The sequence below is a fragment of the Trichomycterus rosablanca genome, chromosome 16 (genome assembly GCF_030014385.1).
Source record: "Trichomycterus rosablanca isolate fTriRos1 chromosome 16, fTriRos1.hap1, whole genome shotgun sequence".
Taxonomy (NCBI): domain Eukaryota; kingdom Metazoa; phylum Chordata; class Actinopteri; order Siluriformes; family Trichomycteridae; genus Trichomycterus; species Trichomycterus rosablanca.
In genome coordinates, this window is record NC_086003.1 from 27,134,739 (window position 1) to 27,154,186 (window position 19,448).

The 19,448-nt window shown below is 42.9% G+C and overlaps 2 protein-coding genes across 2 annotated transcripts; both read left to right on the forward strand.

Annotated features, from left to right (window-relative positions):
• Positions 1 to 471: 471 nt before the first annotated feature.
• Positions 472 to 15,705, forward strand: fbxo40.1 (F-box protein 40, tandem duplicate 1). Its single transcript, XM_063011319.1, has 4 exons — positions 472 to 560; positions 741 to 784; positions 863 to 2,686; positions 14,898 to 15,705. The coding sequence occupies exons 2-4, from the start codon at positions 782 to 784 to the stop codon at positions 15,096 to 15,098; spliced, it is 2,028 nt and encodes a 675-aa protein (XP_062867389.1). The 5' UTR covers positions 472 to 560; positions 741 to 781; the 3' UTR covers positions 15,099 to 15,705.
• Positions 15,706 to 15,852: 147 nt separating this feature from the next.
• On the forward strand, positions 15,853 to 17,289 carry c1qa (complement component 1, q subcomponent, A chain). Its single transcript, XM_063011318.1, has 3 exons — positions 15,853 to 15,945; positions 16,045 to 16,231; positions 16,588 to 17,289. The coding sequence occupies exons 2-3, from the start codon at positions 16,069 to 16,071 to the stop codon at positions 17,169 to 17,171; spliced, it is 747 nt and encodes a 248-aa protein (XP_062867388.1). The 5' UTR covers positions 15,853 to 15,945; positions 16,045 to 16,068; the 3' UTR covers positions 17,172 to 17,289.
• The last annotated feature ends 2,159 nt before the right edge of the window (positions 17,290 to 19,448 follow it).

A 19,448-nucleotide genomic window follows, 5' to 3' on the forward strand; every position in this document is an offset into this window, starting at 1 on the left:
AATAATACCTGCTCTGTGGTGGTCCTGTGGGGGTCCTGACCATTGAAGAACAGGGTGAAAGCAGGTTAAAAGCATGCAGAGAAACAGATGGACTACAGTCAGTAATTGTAGAACTACAAAGTGTTTCTATATGGTAAGTGGAGCTGATAAAATGGACAGTGAGTGGTTTTAATGTTATGGCTAATCAGTGTATAACAACATGACACAGCTTGAGAAGTTTGTTCTTTAGGAATCTCCAAACCTCTGTGGCCTGCACAAAGCACCACATTAGGAGACAGATGTAACTACAGCTCAGACAGAACTGTGTTTGATAAGACTGAGCCTGTTATACTGAGCCTGTTATACTGAGTGTAACCGGACTCCATATTTCAGCAGCGTTGTCAGGTCATGCGTCCACCATGCCAGCCATTCTCTATTTTTAACATTCAGGCTCACAGTTACAAAAGTACATTTCGTCTTTCCTTTGGTCGGCAAAGCTGGTCACTAACAACACCTCGATCAAATAGGACAGTCTACATTTTCACGAGTGTTTGATATCATTGTTATGTTCAGCAAGTAGGGTAAGTTCGGGCATGCGTTGTGGTGTAAATGCTTCATATGCATTCTAGTTGGTGTGTGATTGTAGTAGATTGCTGAATATTGTACTATTTTCACCACATGAGGGAGTGTACAATTGATCATTTTAGGGTCATGTTGTTCCTTGAAGTCAGCTTCAGGTTTTGATAAGGATTTTGTTTCAGATTATCAAATCAAGATCTCTGCCTGACTCTGATTTGCAGATATGGTAAGTAAAACCTCTCTTAACCTAAATGTTCCACCAAAGGACTAAAAAAATGAGCTTACTTTATGATATTCACCTCAGGGAAGGCAGAAGACCCTGGCATCCAAGCTGCACAGGCACTGTGAGACCTGTCACAGAAGGTACTGCAAAGTCATCATAGAAATCTCCGTGTCATGTATGGTCGTCAACTGCCGCTTGCTCTGCGGCGCCTCCTTTCACATGTGCAAAGAAGAAGAACACATACTGCTGTGTCCTAATGAGAAAGTTCCCTGCCTGAACGCCAACTATGGCTGCCCGCTTACCATGTGTCGATCATACCTGGCTAAACACCTGAAGGTGTGTCCTGCCAGTGTGGTGGTCTGCTCGATGGAGTGGAACCGCTGGCCCATCGAAGAGGCCGAGCCTCCTGAGTTTTACAACAATATCTTGAAGGAGAACTATACGCAGGAACCACTGGACCTCTCCATGGCGCTCCGGGACCAAGGGTACCTGTTTCACTCCCTCAAAATGAAAACTCTGTTTCCTGAACTGATTGAAAAGCTGAAGGAAAAACCCAAAGAAGATCAAGAGCTCGAAGGAGCGGTCGGAGGGGTATATACAGACGTTCTGGAAGCTTCAACATCTGCAGGTGTTTATCCAGGGTGTGAATTACAGGAGGGGGAGTTAACACAGGAAGAGAGAGAAGCCATAGCAAAAGACACTAATGTTTCAGGTATCGACAGGTACGATATCTGGGAGAGGATCTTCAGTATGGAGCTGAGCGGTTGCAAACATACCATTAAATCAATGGGCACAGAGCCTAGTTCCACCAGCACTGAGCTGAAGCTCCAGGCAAATCCAACAAGGCTCGAAATCCTGCAGGAAGAGACTCAACCTGAAACTGTGGAATCAAATCCATCTTTTGATATGCCACATTTTAACCCATATGAGATGGACGAGGACAAATATCTGATAGCCACGTCCTTGTTTGCTTGTGATACACGTCCGAAGAAAAAATTCATATATGAACATTTGCAACCCATGAAGATCAAAACAGTGCGAACATTCAAGGTCCCCACCAGCTTCAAGGCGAGGCCGGGTCATATCCGCAATCCCTCACATTACAAGAAGGTCTGTCAAGCCGTTGACACGTCAGACCTGGGCATTGACCTGGATGATGTGCCAAAATGGGATGAAGTTCAAGCAACCCTTTTGTGTTCGTTGGAGAAGGAGCTAAGAGGACACCTGATTGCAGAGTCCAGTGGTACAGATTCCCTTCTTAGGGATAAGGGAACTCAGACCTATGATTTTTACTCGGCTCCTTTCAAGGCAGATGCCACCCTGGCAGACATCACAGCAGAACGGGCTCTAAAGCTTCACGTCCAGATTCAAACTGAGAGTGTCACCAATAGGCACAACAAATCCAGCTCAGCGTTCACGTACGTCTGCTGCCATTCCTTCAGACGAGACGAGTTCCCTTCTCACTATAAGAACGTTCACTCTGATATCCAGTTCTCTCTGAACGGCTGGTTTGAGGAGCGGTGTCCACTGGCTTATTTGGGATGCACCTTCAGCCAGAGACGGTTCCAACCGTCCTCACACAGAGCCACGGTGTCCTATGATAAAGACCTCAGCACATTCACTCTGAGACCTGAGGTGCCACCGGTTCTGTATGATGGTGTGAAAACAGTGATGACCGATAGGAAGCGGGCTCGCAACCTGGACTCTCTGAGCAAGCTGCCGTTTGAGCTTCTCATCCATATCGCAGGGTTTCTGGACAGCTTCACGCTGTCTCAGCTGGCTCTAGTATCCCGGCTAATGAGAGACGTATGTGGGACGTTACTGCAAGAAAGAGGTATGGTCTCACTAAAGTGGCAGAAGAAGGTCTACTCTCATGGCGGATGGTGCTGGAGGATCAAACATAAGGTCAGATTTTACCCATGCATTTATTTTTCTTTATTCTAACGTTTACATACACTTGTAAAGGTAGATAAAACTGTGGTCTCGTGCCAAGGTCAGAAAGGAAACTCAAACTTTCAACATATACTGAGAGAAAAAATGTCCATATGGTCAGAAGTAATCCAAGAACCACCAAAAACAGGTCCTGGAACAGGGGTGACAATGTCTACAGTCAAGCAAGCTTTATGTCCCCATAGGCTTAGGATGTTATGCAAAGAAGAATCCTCTGTGCCTGATCCTTTTGTGTCCATGTAAACAGAAACAAACATTAGATCAGGGTTTTTATAACCCACGCAACAATGCATAATCTGGTCCCACTGTGATTTACAAGGTGTAACATAAAGCTTCCACAAGGGGGCGTTCACGTACAAGTTTTATATATATATATATATATATATATATATATATATATACAGTATATATACAGTGTATCACAAAAGTGAGTACACCCCTCACATTTCTGCAGATATTTAAGTATATCTTTTCATGGGACAACACTGACAAAATGACACTTTGACACAATGAAAAGTAGTCTGTGTGCAGCTTATATAACAGTCTAAATTTATTCTTCCCTCAAAATAACTCAATATACAGCCATTAATGTCTAAACCACCGGCAACAAAAGTGAGTACACCCCTAAGAGACTACACCCCTAAATGTCCAAATTGAGCACTGCTTGTCATTTTCCCTCCAAAATGTCATGTGATTTGTTAGTGTTACTAGGTCTCAGGTGTGCATAGGGAGCAGGTGTGTTCAATTTAGTAGTACAGCTCTCACACTCTCTCATACTGGTCACTGAAAGTTCCAACATGGCACCTCATGGCAAAGAACTCTCTGAGGATCTTAAAAGACGAATTGTTGCGCTACATGAAGATGGCCAAGGCTACAAGAAGATTGCCAACACCCTGAAACTGAGCTGCAGCAATCAGGTGAGGAGTACAAAGATAAGTGTGTCATGCCTACAGTCAAGCATGGTGGTGGGAATGCCATGGTCTGGGGCTGCATGAGTGCAGCAGGTGTTGGGGAGTTACATTTCATTGAGGGACACATTAACTCCAATATGTACTGTGAAATACTGAAGCAGAGCATGATCCCCTCCCTCCGGAAACTGGGTCGCAGGGCAGTGTTCCAGCATGATAATGACCCCAAACACACCTCTAAGACGACCACTGCTTTATTGAAGAGGCTGAGGGTAAAGGTGATGGACTGGCCAAGCATGTCTCCAGACCTAAACCCAATAGAACATCTTTGGGGCATCCTCAAGCGGAAGGTGGAGGAGCACAAAGTCTCGAATATCCGCCAGCTCCGTGATGTCGTCATGGAGGAGTGGAAAAGCATTCCAGTGGCAACCTGTGAAGCTCTGGTAAACTCCATGCCCAGGAGAGTTAAGGCAGTTCTGGGAAATAATGGTGGCCACACAAAATATTGACACTTCAGGAACTTTCACTAAGGGGTGTACTCACTTTTGTTGCCGGTGGTTTAGACATTAATGGCTGTATATTGAGTTATTTTGAGGGAAGAATAAATTTACACTGTTATATAAGCTGCACACAGACTACTTTTCATTGTGTCAAAGTGTCATTTTGTCAGTGTTGTCCCATGAAAAGATATACTTAAATATCTGCAGAAATGTGAGGGGTGTACTCACTTTTGTGATACACTGTATATCATCACTTTTTCCGTTTCCGGGGCACGTTGTGCGCTTGTTTGGCTGCCACTCCCGACATGGACTGTTTGTTTTGTTTTCGTTTTTCTCTGTTTCATCCGTTTCATCCCGAGGATTTTTATGGACTTAACTAATGTGTGCTTGGTGACGACAATTATATTTTTCACTTCTTGAATCCTCGAACTGCTATGAACTATAACTGCCTTAGCGACTGTGTTTACTGTGGTCTGCTTTGCTTTGGGAGCCATGCGCTGCCGGTGTGTCTGCCTAAGCTAGCCTCGAGCCTTCTTCACTGTTCTAGACGCTGTGCTTTCAGCCCGATGGGTGAGTAAACGCTCTTTCATTTTGCTGTCTGCTATCAGGCCAGTTTTAGTCTCAACTAATACTGACTCTTGGTTCCGTGGCATCTGGTTTTAGTGTCGGCTAACGTAGCATTTTAGCGTTTGGCTTTTGGGTGCTGTGTCGCCACCTGTTGCATACCAGCCATGGTCCTAAAGCTGGCTTTTCACCACTTTTTACCACTTTCGCTTTGCTGGGCTTATCTAATTGTTCGTTTTTTTGGAATAATGGCTGCTACTGGTGTCTATTCTGCCTTTGCAAACTTTTCCTGTATTGCCTATTCTACTGCTGAGTTGCGTCTCCTCCGCTTATCCTACCCTTTGGACACTTCTGTCTCCACCCTGTGCTACAACTATGGCATTCTACGACGTCATTATTTACATCGTGGTCGCAAAAAGGTTGCATCTTCTTCTCCAGCTTTGAACATTTCTATACCTACAATCTGGACACCTGTTCGCCGACCCAGACAATTCTTGAAGGCTCGCCGTGGTATAGACTCTTCTGTGCTTCGTGAAATTCCTCGTTCAAATTCATTACCCACTTCAAATCCTGCTCATCGTCATGCATCTACACTGGCCCTGTTTAACTGTCGTTCATTATCTGACAAGGCAGTCCTGATCAATGACTTAATTTTTCAACATCAGATTGACATACTCTGCTTGACTGAAACATGGCAACCCCCGGGCGATCATTTTTATTTAAATGCTGCCACCCCAACTGGCTTTAATTACCTTTCTCGCCCCAGGCTTACTGGTCGTGGGGGGGGGTCTGGCTGTTTTCTTTAGTAATAACTTAAAAGTGTCTGAACTTGGTTTTAGTAATGCTGCTACTTTTGAATATATGGTGCTAAAAGTTCACTCAGACTGTCTGTTTATCATCCTGTTAGTTTACCGACCACCAAAGCATTCCATTCCAGATTTTCTTACTGAGTTCTCTGAAATACTCACATCTGTCAGTTCAATTTCATCTTTATTAATTGTTCTTGGTGATTTCAATATTCACATTGACACTCCATCTACCTCAACTGCTGATTTTCTCGCACTATTAAACTGTTTTGACTTGCTTCAGCATGTCACTTTTCCAACCCATAATCGTGGTCACACTTTGGATTTAATCTGTTCTACTCCCAATCTCATTAGTAATACCTTCACACCTTCTCTCACACCTATCTCTGATCATAAGCTCATTATCTCATCTCTTTCTCTTCCGGTCCCTAAGCCTATGTCTAAAACTTGCTTAACTTATCGCCGAACCTCATCTATTGACCCATCGTCTTTCTCTGCTTCCCTAGAAACATCTCTGCCTAGTCTGCTTGAGCTCCGTTCCCTTGATGAAATAGTTACTTCTTACCATAAAACTGTGTCTGTTACTCTTGACTCCTTTGCACCTATTATAAATGTAGTAGTCCCCTCTACCCATTCCTCTCCTTGGTTTACCCCTGAACTTCGTTCTTTAAAGACTGTTGGGAGGCGTCTTGAACGCCTCTATAGAAAAATGGCTTATTTGGGATGCACCTTCAGCCAGAGACGGTTCCAACCGTCCTCACACAGAGCCACGGTGTCCTATGATAAAGACCTCAGCACATTCACTCTGAGACCTGAGGTGCCACCGGTTCTGTATGATGGTGTGAAAACAGTGATGACCGATAGGAAGCGGGCTCGCAACCTGGACTCTCTGAGCAAGCTGCCGTTTGAGCTTCTCATCCATATCGCAGGGTTTCTGGACAGCTTCACGCTGTCTCAGCTGGCTCTAGTATCCCGGCTAATGAGAGACGTATGTGGGACGTTACTGCAAGAAAGAGGTATGGTCTCACTAAAGTGGCAGAAGAAGGTCTACTCTCATGGCGGATGGTGCTGGAGGATCAAACATAAGGTCAGATTTTACCCATGCATTTATTTTTCTTTATTCTAACGTTTACATACACTTGTAAAGGTAGATAAAACTGTGGTCTCGTGCCAAGGTCAGAAAGGAAACTCAAACTTTCAACATATACTGAGAGAAAAAATGTCCATATGGTCAGAAGTAATCCAAGAACCACCAAAAACAGGTCCTGGAACAGGGGTGACAATGTCTACAGTCAAGCAAGCTTTATGTCCCCATAGGCTTAGGATGTTATGCAAAGAAGAATCCTCTGTGCCTGATCCTTTTGTGTCCATGTAAACAGAAACAAACATTAGATCAGGGTTTTTATAACCCACGCAACAATGCATAATCTGGTCCCACTGTGATTTACAAGGTGTAACATAAAGCTTCCACAAGGGGGCGTTCACGTACAAGTTTTATATATATATATATATATATATATATATATATATATATACAGTATATATACAGTGTATCACAAAAGTGAGTACACCCCTCACATTTCTGCAGATATTTAAGTATATCTTTTCATGGGACAACACTGACAAAATGACACTTTGACACAATGAAAAGTAGTCTGTGTGCAGCTTATATAACAGTCTAAATTTATTCTTCCCTCAAAATAACTCAATATACAGCCATTAATGTCTAAACCACCGGCAACAAAAGTGAGTACACCCCTAAGAGACTACACCCCTAAATGTCCAAATTGAGCACTGCTTGTCATTTTCCCTCCAAAATGTCATGTGATTTGTTAGTGTTACTAGGTCTCAGGTGTGCATAGGGAGCAGGTGTGTTCAATTTAGTAGTACAGCTCTCACACTCTCTCATACTGGTCACTGAAAGTTCCAACATGGCACCTCATGGCAAAGAACTCTCTGAGGATCTTAAAAGACGAATTGTTGCGCTACATGAAGATGGCCAAGGCTACAAGAAGATTGCCAACACCCTGAAACTGAGCTGCAGCAATCAGGTGAGGAGTACAAAGATAAGTGTGTCATGCCTACAGTCAAGCATGGTGGTGGGAATGCCATGGTCTGGGGCTGCATGAGTGCAGCAGGTGTTGGGGAGTTACATTTCATTGAGGGACACATTAACTCCAATATGTACTGTGAAATACTGAAGCAGAGCATGATCCCCTCCCTCCGGAAACTGGGTCGCAGGGCAGTGTTCCAGCATGATAATGACCCCAAACACACCTCTAAGACGACCACTGCTTTATTGAAGAGGCTGAGGGTAAAGGTGATGGACTGGCCAAGCATGTCTCCAGACCTAAACCCAATAGAACATCTTTGGGGCATCCTCAAGCGGAAGGTGGAGGAGCACAAAGTCTCGAATATCCGCCAGCTCCGTGATGTCGTCATGGAGGAGTGGAAAAGCATTCCAGTGGCAACCTGTGAAGCTCTGGTAAACTCCATGCCCAGGAGAGTTAAGGCAGTTCTGGGAAATAATGGTGGCCACACAAAATATTGACACTTCAGGAACTTTCACTAAGGGGTGTACTCACTTTTGTTGCCGGTGGTTTAGACATTAATGGCTGTATATTGAGTTATTTTGAGGGAAGAATAAATTTACACTGTTATATAAGCTGCACACAGACTACTTTTCATTGTGTCAAAGTGTCATTTTGTCAGTGTTGTCCCATGAAAAGATATACTTAAATATCTGCAGAAATGTGAGGGGTGTACTCACTTTTGTGATACACTGTATATCATCACTTTTTCCGTTTCCGGGGCACGTTGTGCGCTTGTTTGGCTGCCACTCCCGACATGGACTGTTTGTTTTGTTTTCGTTTTTCTCTGTTTCATCCGTTTCATCCCGAGGATTTTTATGGACTTAACTAATGTGTGCTTGGTGACGACAATTATATTTTTCACTTCTTGAATCCTCGAACTGCTATGAACTATAACTGCCTTAGCGACTGTGTTTACTGTGGTCTGCTTTGCTTTGGGAGCCATGCGCTGCCGGTGTGTCTGCCTAAGCTAGCCTCGAGCCTTCTTCACTGTTCTAGACGCTGTGCTTTCAGCCCGATGGGTGAGTAAACGCTCTTTCATTTTGCTGTCTGCTATCAGGCCAGTTTTAGTCTCAACTAATACTGACTCTTGGTTCCGTGGCATCTGGTTTTAGTGTCGGCTAACGTAGCATTTTAGCGTTTGGCTTTTGGGTGCTGTGTCGCCACCTGTTGCATACCAGCCATGGTCCTAAAGCTGGCTTTTCACCACTTTTTACCACTTTCGCTTTGCTGGGCTTATCTAATTGTTCGTTTTTTTGGAATAATGGCTGCTACTGGTGTCTATTCTGCCTTTGCAAACTTTTCCTGTATTGCCTATTCTACTGCTGAGTTGCGTCTCCTCCGCTTATCCTACCCTTTGGACACTTCTGTCTCCACCCTGTGCTACAACTATGGCATTCTACGACGTCATTATTTACATCGTGGTCGCAAAAAGGTTGCATCTTCTTCTCCAGCTTTGAACATTTCTATACCTACAATCTGGACACCTGTTCGCCGACCCAGACAATTCTTGAAGGCTCGCCGTGGTATAGACTCTTCTGTGCTTCGTGAAATTCCTCGTTCAAATTCATTACCCACTTCAAATCCTGCTCATCGTCATGCATCTACACTGGCCCTGTTTAACTGTCGTTCATTATCTGACAAGGCAGTCCTGATCAATGACTTAATTTTTCAACATCAGATTGACATACTCTGCTTGACTGAAACATGGCAACCCCCGGGCGATCATTTTTATTTAAATGCTGCCACCCCAACTGGCTTTAATTACCTTTCTCGCCCCAGGCTTACTGGTCGTGGGGGGGGGGTCTGGCTGTTTTCTTTAGTAATAACTTAAAAGTGTCTGAACTTGGTTTTAGTAATGCTGCTACTTTTGAATATATGGTGCTAAAAGTTCACTCAGACTGTCTGTTTATCATCCTGTTAGTTTACCGACCACCAAAGCATTCCATTCCAGATTTTCTTACTGAGTTCTCTGAAATACTCACATCTGTCAGTTCAATTTCATCTTTATTAATTGTTCTTGGTGATTTCAATATTCACATTGACACTCCATCTACCTCAACTGCTGATTTTCTCGCACTATTAAACTGTTTTGACTTGCTTCAGCATGTCACTTTTCCAACCCATAATCGTGGTCACACTTTGGATTTAATCTGTTCTACTCCCAATCTCATTAGTAATACCTTCACACCTTCTCTCACACCTATCTCTGATCATAAGCTCATTATCTCATCTCTTTCTCTTCCGGTCCCTAAGCCTATGTCTAAAACTTGCTTAACTTATCGCCGAACCTCATCTATTGACCCATCGTCTTTCTCTGCTTCCCTAGAAACATCTCTGCCTAGTCTGCTTGAGCTCCGTTCCCTTGATGAAATAGTTACTTCTTACCATAAAACTGTGTCTGTTACTCTTGACTCCTTTGCACCTATTATAAATGTAGTAGTCCCCTCTACCCATTCCTCTCCTTGGTTTACCCCTGAACTTCATTCTTTAAAGACTGTTGGGAGGCGTCTTGAACGCCTCTATAGAAAAACGAGATTACATGTTCATTTTCTAGCTTATTCTGACCACATTTCTAAATACAAAGCCGCTCTTAACACTGCTCGTACTTATTACTTTTCCTCTCGCATTCAAGCCTCTGGTCAAAATCATCGTCAGCTTTTTAACACTGTAAACAAGCTCTTGCGTCCCCCCTCTAAACAGACCTCTGACTCTTCTGAACTCTGTGATTCTTTTCTTCAATTTTTCATGGACAAAGTGTCCACAATCTATCATGAACTTTCTCATTCTTCTACTTCCTCCACCACACTGCCATCTCCATCCATGCCTAAGACTCTCCCCACCTGTTGCTTCTCTACTTTTTCTGCTGTCAATGTCAAATACATTGCTAAAATTATTTCTGGTCTTTCATCATCTACCTCTTCTCTCGATCCTGCACCTTCCTCCCTCGTTAAGTCATGTGCTCCGGTCCTCTCTCCTGTTATTTGCCATGTTGTTAATATTTCTCTGTCTTCTGGTTATGTACCCCCTGCCCTAAAGCTTGCCTCTGTGACGCCTGTCCTCAAAAAACATGATCTTGACAATACTATTCTTAGTAATTTCCGCCCCATCTCCAATCTGCCATTTTTTTCCAAGATTCTTGAACGTGTCGTGGCCTCTCAGCTACTTGACTATCTTAATTTAAACAAGCTCTTAGAATCTTTCCAATCTGGTTTTCGCTCACAGCATAGCACTGAAACTGCACTTCTCTATGTTCTAAATGATCTTCTCACTGCTTCTGACCAGGGTCTTGCCTCTGCGCTTATTCTTCTTGATCTTTCTTCTGCTTTTGATACCATCAATCACAACGTTTTAATAACTCGTCTCTCTGAAATAGGTCTTTCTGGTTTAGTCTTAGCCTGGTTTAAATCATACTTAACTGATAGATTGCACTTTGTACGTATTGGTAAATCAACATCTGCCACTGCTAAAATTGAACATGGTGTCCCTCAGGGCTCTGTTCTTGGTCCACTCCTCTTTATCCTGTATATTTTACCACTTGGTTCTATCATACAACACTATGGACTCAGTTTTCATTTCTATGCTGATGACACTCAACTCTACCTAAATTACAAACCTTCCTCTTCTTTCCCCCCTGCTTCTCTTACTAGCTGTCTTCACCATATCAATTCTTGGCTGCATTCTAACTTTCTAAAGCTAAATCCCCACAAAACGGAATTCCTGCTCCTTGGCACTAAATCTGTGGTTTCCTCTCTTTCTCCCTCCTCTCTCTCTATTGCTGGTGTTTCTATTTCCCCATCCCTCACTGTGCGTAACCTTGGTGTGCTGTTTGATCCTTTATTGTCCTTTCTTCCCCAAATAAGATCAATCTCTAAGTCTGCCTTCTTTCACCTACGAAACATTGCTCGTCTGCGTCCCTTTCTTTCCTCTGTGGCTGCTGAAACCCTTGTTCATGCTTTTATTTCCTCCAGACTTGATTACTGTAACTCTCTGCTCTTTGGTCTTCCTGCTAAATCTATCCACCTTCTTCAATGTGTTCAAAATTCTGCTGCTAGGATGCTCACTCGCTCCAAAAAAACGGATCACATTACACCTGTCCTTGCCCAACTTCACTGGTTACCCATCTCCAAACGTATTCAATACAAAGTCCTCATACTTACTTTCAAAGCACTTTATGGTCTTGGTCCAATATACTTACAAAACCTGATACATCGGTACACCCCCTCACGCTCTTTACGGTCTACTGATGCTGGTCTCCTGATTGTCCCCAGCTTCAGGCTCTCTACCATGGGTGGAAGATCCTTTTCTGTCTCTGCTCCCCTACTTTGGAATTCTCTCCCTCTTTCCCTGCGTTCTACTTCTTCTTTTACAGAATTCAAATCCCTACTCAAAACTCATCTATTTACCAAACATTTCTCTACTGTTTCATAAGCTTCATTAACTTATGTAAATCTACATTTATTATATTATTATTGTGTCCTATCATTTATGTATTCATGCGTCTCTCATGTGTCTGTCTCTAATATTGTATCTTGATGTATTTTTCTATTTTGTAAAGCGTCCTTGGGTATTGTGAAAGGCGCTATATAAGTCCAACTTATTATTATTATTATTATTATATATACTGTATATATATATATACAGGTCCTTCTCAAAAAATTAGCATATTGTGATAAAGTTCATTATTTTCCATAATGTAATGATAAAAATTAAACTTTCATATATTTTAGATTCATTGCACACCAACTGAAATATTTCAGGTCTTTTATTGTTTTAATACTGATGATTTTGGCATACAGCTCATGAAAACCCAAAATTCCTATCTCAAAAAATTAGCATATCATGAAAAGGTTCTCTAAACGAGCTATTAACCTAATCATCTGAATCAACGAATTAACTCTAAACACCTGCAAAAGATTCCTGAGGCTTTTAAAAACTCCCAGCCTGGTTCATTACTCAAAACTGCAATCATGGGTAAGACTGCCGACCTGACTGCTGTCCAGAAGGCCATCATTGACACCCTCAAGCAAGAGGGTAAGACACAGAAAGAAATTTCTGAACGAATAGGCTGTTCCCAGAGTGCTGTATCAAGGCACCTCAGTGGGAAGTCTGTGGGAAGGAAAAAGTGTGGCAGAAAACGCTGTACAACGAGAAGAGGTGACCGGACCCTGAGGAAGATTGTGGAGAAGGGCCGATTCCAGACCTTGGGGGACCTGCGGAAGCAGTGGACTGAGTCTGGAGTAGAAACATCCAGAGCCACCGTGCACAGGCGTGTGCAGGAAATGGGCTACAGGTGCCGCATTCCCCAGGTCAAGCCACTTTTGAACCAGAAACAGCAGCACTGGACTGTTGCTCAGTGGTCCAAAGTACTGTTTTCGGATTAAAGCAAATTTTGCATGTCATTCGGAAATCAAGGTGCCAGAGTCTGGAGGAAGACTGGGGAGAAGGAAATGCCAAAATGCCTGAAGTCCAGTGTCAAGTACCCACAGTCAGTGATGGTCTGGGGTGCCATGTCAGCTGCTGGTGTTGGTCCACTGTGTTTTATCAAGGGCAGGGTCAATGCAGCTAGCTATCAGGAGATTTTGGAGCACTTCATGCTTCCATCTGCTGAAAAGCTTTATGGAGATGAAGATTTCATTTTTCAGCACGACCTGGCACCTGCTCACAGTGCCAAAACCACTGGTGAATGGTTTACTGACCATGGTATTACTGTGCTCAATTGGCCTGCCAACTCTCCTGACCTGAACCCCATAGAGAATCTGTGGGATATTGTGAAGAGAAAGTTGAGAGACACAAGACCCAACACTCTGGATGAGCTTAAGGCCGCTATCGAAGCATCCTGGGCCTCCATAACACCTCAGCAGTGCCACAGGCTGATTGCCTCCATGCCACGCCGCATTGAAGCAGTCATTTCTGCAAAAGGATTCCCGACCAAGTATTGAGTGCATAACTGAACATAATTATTTGAAGGTTGACTTTTTTTGTATTAAAAACACTTTTCTTTTATTGGTCGGATGAAATATGCTAATTTTTTGAGATAGGAATTTTGGGTTTTCATGAGCTGTATGCCAAAATCATCAGTATTAAAACAATAAAAGACCTGAAATATTTCAGTTGGTGTGCAATGAATCTAAAATATATGAAAGTTTAATTTTTATCATTACATTATGGAAAATAATGAACTTTATCACAATATGCTAATTTTTTTAGAAGGACCTGTATATATACAGATCAGCCATAACATTAAAACCACCTCCTTGTTTCTACACTCACTGTTCATTTTATCAGCTCCACTTACCATATAGAAGCACTTTGTAGTTCTACAATTACTGACTGTAGTCCATCTGTTTCTCTGCATGCTTTGTTAGCCCACTTTCATGCTGTTCTTCAATGGTCAGGACCCCCACAGGACCACCACAGAGCAGGTATTGTTTGGGTGGTGGATCATTCTCAGCACTGCAGTGACACTGACATGGTGGTGGTGTGTTAGTGTGTGTTGTGCTGGTATGAGTGGATCAGACACAGCAGCGCTGATTGAGTTTTTAAACACCTCACTGTCACTGCCGGACTGAGAATAGTCCACCAACCAAAAATATCCAGCCAACAGTGCCCCGTGGGCAGCATCCTGTGACCACTGATGAAGGTCTAGAAGATGACCGACTCAAACAGCAGCAATAGATGAGCGATCGTCTCTGACTTTACATCTACAAGGTGGACCAACTAGGTAGGAGTGTCTAACATTTTCTTCCAATTTAGTGTAGTCAATTTGTCTCCCACTGCTGTGGATCCCTGATTGCAGTTTAGGAGGGTATATTGCTGCCCACGCCTCTTCCGTCCCACGCGCAGCCATTAACGGAACCCTTTTCCACCCATGCACTCTGCACAGGCACTTCTATCTGCCAATCAGGGTCCTTACACAGCGTTTGAAGACCCCACTCACATAGTCCATTCCTGCAGGCACTGCCAATTATGCCTGCTAGATGGCACCCAGCCGACCGGTGGCTCACCTAAGGGTCGCAACCCCAGGTTTGAAAAGCCCTGCCTTAGATGAGCTTTAGGGTGTCCTTTCTAAGAAGAGGCATGTACTTTAATGTACTTTCTTCTCAGCCTATAATCATATATTATTTTTTAGACAAAGTGTGTCCCAATAATTCAAACACAGCAAAACAACAGTTCCAGAGATCATTAAAACCCTGAGACTGCAGCATCCATGACTCTTACAAGTGTATGTAAACCTTTGACTTATAAACAATATATAGTACAAACTGTGTCTCATAATGTGCTCTAAATTCTGTCAGGTCTGGCAGTTCAGTAACTTGTTCTCTCCCGTGGATAACTGGTGCCTGGACAAGGTCCCGTCAATGTCTGAGCATCTGAAGGTCTGTCCGTATTATGAGATGGAGAACAGAACAGAACCGGTTCTTCTGACTTGTGTCAATGACTGCCAGAAAAGAAAGGAAAAGGAACAGAGTCTCATCTCTATGTTTATAAAAAATTAAATATTTAAACTGCTCAGTGTTTGATTAATTGTATTCTGGCACTAATTAATAATACAAATGTAAATATTTATTCATCACTGAAAGTAAAGATCAGAATGTTTTCTCTCTACTCTGTAATGCCTTGCATGTTCATCTACGTCAAGCGTTGTAGTTTATTGTGTTTTTAATGTGTCTTTAGTTTTTACTCCTGTCTGGTTTTACAATATGGATTAAATCTGTTTTTGCCAACCTGAGTATGTGGTATTTGACCTAATAAACATTTTTTAATACATGCTACGAGTATGTCCTGTACCTCACCCCCACACTAGGCTGAGTTCTATTGTGCAGTTCAATATAAGGATGCTGGACACTCATGTGTTACCGTATCATGTCTTTTTTAATTTCAATTATTTTTGCCACTGGTGACTGTCACAGTATGTTGAGCGCCCCACAACAGGGGCTTGACTTGACATAGAAATACCAGCAAAAACAAAGCAAAGCTACACCTGGACCACTAGATAAAACCCAACTCCAGGATGGATTCCTGAGACAGCTACACACAAAATGCTGGCAAAACAACATCTAATGTTTCCACACCACCACTGGACAAAAACCAAAAAAGTCCAGGATGGGTTCATTCGTGATTTGTCTTAAAAGGTTTGCTGACTTTTCCATTTGCATTCCAGAAACAGAAGCAGAAGCAGATTCACTTTTTTGCTAACTCTGCAGATCTGTCTTGTTTTTAATAACGTTCCCATTTTTTATGCGGAATTGAAACAAATAACCGTTTTGGCCTCTGACTACATGCTCTCTTTGTCATTCCAAATGAAGAGAGAAGAAGTCTGAAACTGTCTTTACAGAGATACTGGTGAGTCTCCATTTACACATGTGTGACTTACAGAATTTACCACGCTAGGTTTAAATACATACTAGATATTTGCTTACTCTGGTAATCCTTCATTTTCAGGTGACTCTGTTCAGATTAGTCAGGATGCAGCTGTCGGCCCGTCTGTCTGGAGTTGTCTGGGTGGCTCTGTTTTTTCCCTGTAGTCTTTGCCAGGATACTTGCAGGCTGCAGGATGGAAAACCAGGGGAGCCTGGAGTACCTGGGAGGGATGGCTGGCATGGGCAAAAGGGGGAGAAAGGAGAACCAGGTATTTATCCTGTGTAAATATTGTATTATATAGTTTAATCAAGCCTATGTTGCCTTCATGTCATAGAATTTACTCCGACTGGCTGGGAAAGTGTATTTTGACATACAGTAGACAGGACTTGTCATGCCAGTCCTGGGATTTTAATGATTTTTGCAACTGGAATACATTTTGACACACAATGTACTGGAATTGGTTTATTGTTGGTTTTCTGATCTGCACCTAATGCTGAAAGAAAAATAGCCGCCCTGTTATATACAATTGGCAGCATATGAATGTATGGATGTATGGATGCCCCTTTATATTCTTGCACATGACATGAATGTGGCATTAATTGCTGATCCATTATCTTCTCTCAGGTTTGCAGGTGGAGCTAAGTAAGGAGGTGCTGATTGGTTTTAAAGGAGATAGGGGTGATTCTGGTCCTGTAGGACCGCCTGGTCTAGAAGGCTTCTCTGGTGAAATCGGTCCACCAGGTCCAGCCGGCCCTCCTGGTTCTTCCGGTTCTCCAGGCAGCCTATCTGGCAGATCCCTGGATGCAAGCAAGGCAGCTTTCTCCGTAGTGCGCACCACCAGCGATCGGCCCAAATACAACACGCCAATCACGTTCAATAAAATTCTGACTAATGTAAACCAGGATTTCGACCCTCATAAAGGTTATTTCACGTGCAAAATTCCCGGCGTGTACTACTTTGTGTTCCATTCTGTCTCTGACGGCGACCTGTGTCTAAGACTGTGCAGTGACAAGTCTGCTGTGAAACTGCATTTCTGTGACTTTAACCAGAGCAAAGCGTCTCAGGTTTTGTCTGGTGGTGTCGTTTTTGAGCTCGCTAAAGGAAACAGGGTGTGGATTGAACCTTTCCAAAATTCTGTGGGCGGCACTGAGAAGAACCAAATGGCAGGTGTCAATGTGTTCAATGGATTTCTGCTCTTTGCTAAGTAATTACCTTAAAAAAATCCATTATTTTATTGTTGTGTAACATGAGCGGTTTCTGTAATACTGATTTTTAAAGCATGCATAATAAAAGCTTCATAATAAACTCTACTCTGTGGAACTGTTACCTTTTATTCGATTCATCTTTTTTTAATTGCTTTTTTTTTTTTAGCTGAATTGTAGTTGTAGTACTTCATATGCAATAAACATTGTATGTGAAAATGGTATGCAAATTTAAGATGATCTAAAATGTATCTGCATTAATACTGTAGCTTTGAAATTAAGTGTTAAACCATAAAGCATATATTTTCCTAGATAGATATATAAATAGATAGATAGACAGACATACATACAGACATATACAGGGGTTGGACAAAATAACTGAAACACCTGGTTTTAGACCACAATAATTTATTAGTATGGTGTAGGGCCTCCTTTTGCGGCCAATACAGCGTCAATTCGTCTTGGAAATGACATATACAAGTCCTGCACAGTGGTCAGAGGGATTTTAAGCCATTTTTCTTGCAGGATAGTGGCCAGGTCACTACGTGATGCTGGTGGAGGAAAACGTTTCCTGACTCGCTTCTCCAAAACACCCCAAAGTGGCTCAATAATATTTAGATCTGGTGACTGTGCAGGCCATGGGAGATGTTCAACTTCACTTTCATGTTCATCAAACCAATCTTTCACCAGTCTTGCTGTGTGTATTGGTGCATTGTCATCCTGATACACGGCACCGCCATTGGATGCACATGGTCCTCCAGAATGGTTCGGTAGTCCTTGGCAGTGACGCGCCCATCTAGCACAAGTATTGGGCCAAGGGAATGCCATGATATGGCAGCCCAAACCATCACTGATCCACCCCCATGCTTCACTCTGGGCATGCAACAGTCTGGGTGGTACGCTTCTTTGGGGCTTCTCCACACCGTAACTCTCCCGGATGTGGGGAAAACAGTAAAGGTGGACTCATCAGAGAACAATACATGTTTCACATTGTCCACAGCCCAAGATTTGCGCTCCTTGCACCATTGAAACCGACGTTTGGCATTGGCACGAGTGACCAAAGGTTTGGCTATAGCAGCCCGGCCGTGTATATTGACCCTGTGGAGCTCCCGACGGACAGTTCTGGTGGAAACAGGAGAGTTGAGGTGCACATTTAATTCTGCCGTGATTTGGGCAGCCGTGGTTTTATGTTTTTTGGATACAATCCGGGTTAGCACCCGAACATCCCTTTCAGACAGCTTCCTCTTGCGTCCACAGTTAATCCTGTTGGATGTGGTTTGTCCTTCTTGGTGGTATGCTGACATTACCCTGGATACCGTGGCTCTTGATACATCACAAAGACTTGCTGTCTTGGTCACAGATGCGCCAGCAAGACGTGCACCAACAATTTGTCCTCTTTTGAACTCTGGTATGTCACCCATAATGTTGTGTGCATTGCAATATTTTGAGCAAAACTGTGCTCTTACCCTGCTAATTGAACCTTCACACTCTGCTCTTACTGGTGCAATGTGCAATTAATGAAGATTGGCCACCAGACTGGTCCAATTTACCATGAAACCTCCCACACTAAAATGACAGGTGTTTCAGTTATTTTGTCCAACACCTGTAGATAGATAGATAGACAGACAGACAGACAGACAGACAGACAGACAGACAGACAGACAGACAGACAGACAGACAGACAGACAGATAGATAGATAGATATTGGGACAGTTGTAGCCTAGTGGGTAGAGCTTTGGGCTATCAACCAGAAGATTGGCAGTTAAAATCCGCTATGCAGCCACTGTTGGATTCTTGAGCAAGGCCCTTAACCCTGTCTGCTCCAGGGGCGCCGTACGATGGCTGACCCTGCGCTCTGACCCCAGCTTCCAAACAAGCTGGGATATGAGAAGAAAGAATTTCATAGTACTGTACACCTGTATAAGTATAAATGACAAATAAAGTATATCTTATGTTATGAGGACATGGAGAGGTCTCCTAGCCTAAATTTACTCAATTTGCTATGTACAGAAACCAGAAATGACCTTGGATTTACATATATTTTGTATCTTGAGCTCAAAAGTTAATCTTATTTATACTTTCATGATTTTCTTTGTCCTGCCATTAAAATGATATAACACAAGGTGCTGGACTGGTGATCAGAATATGGTTCAAAAGATGGTCCCATACTTGCCAAGTTAGCACTATTGGACCCTTGAGCAAGACTCATTACTTTCAATTGCTCAGATTAAATTGTCACAACTTTAAAGAGCTTTGAATGAAAGTATCTGCTAAATGCCAATT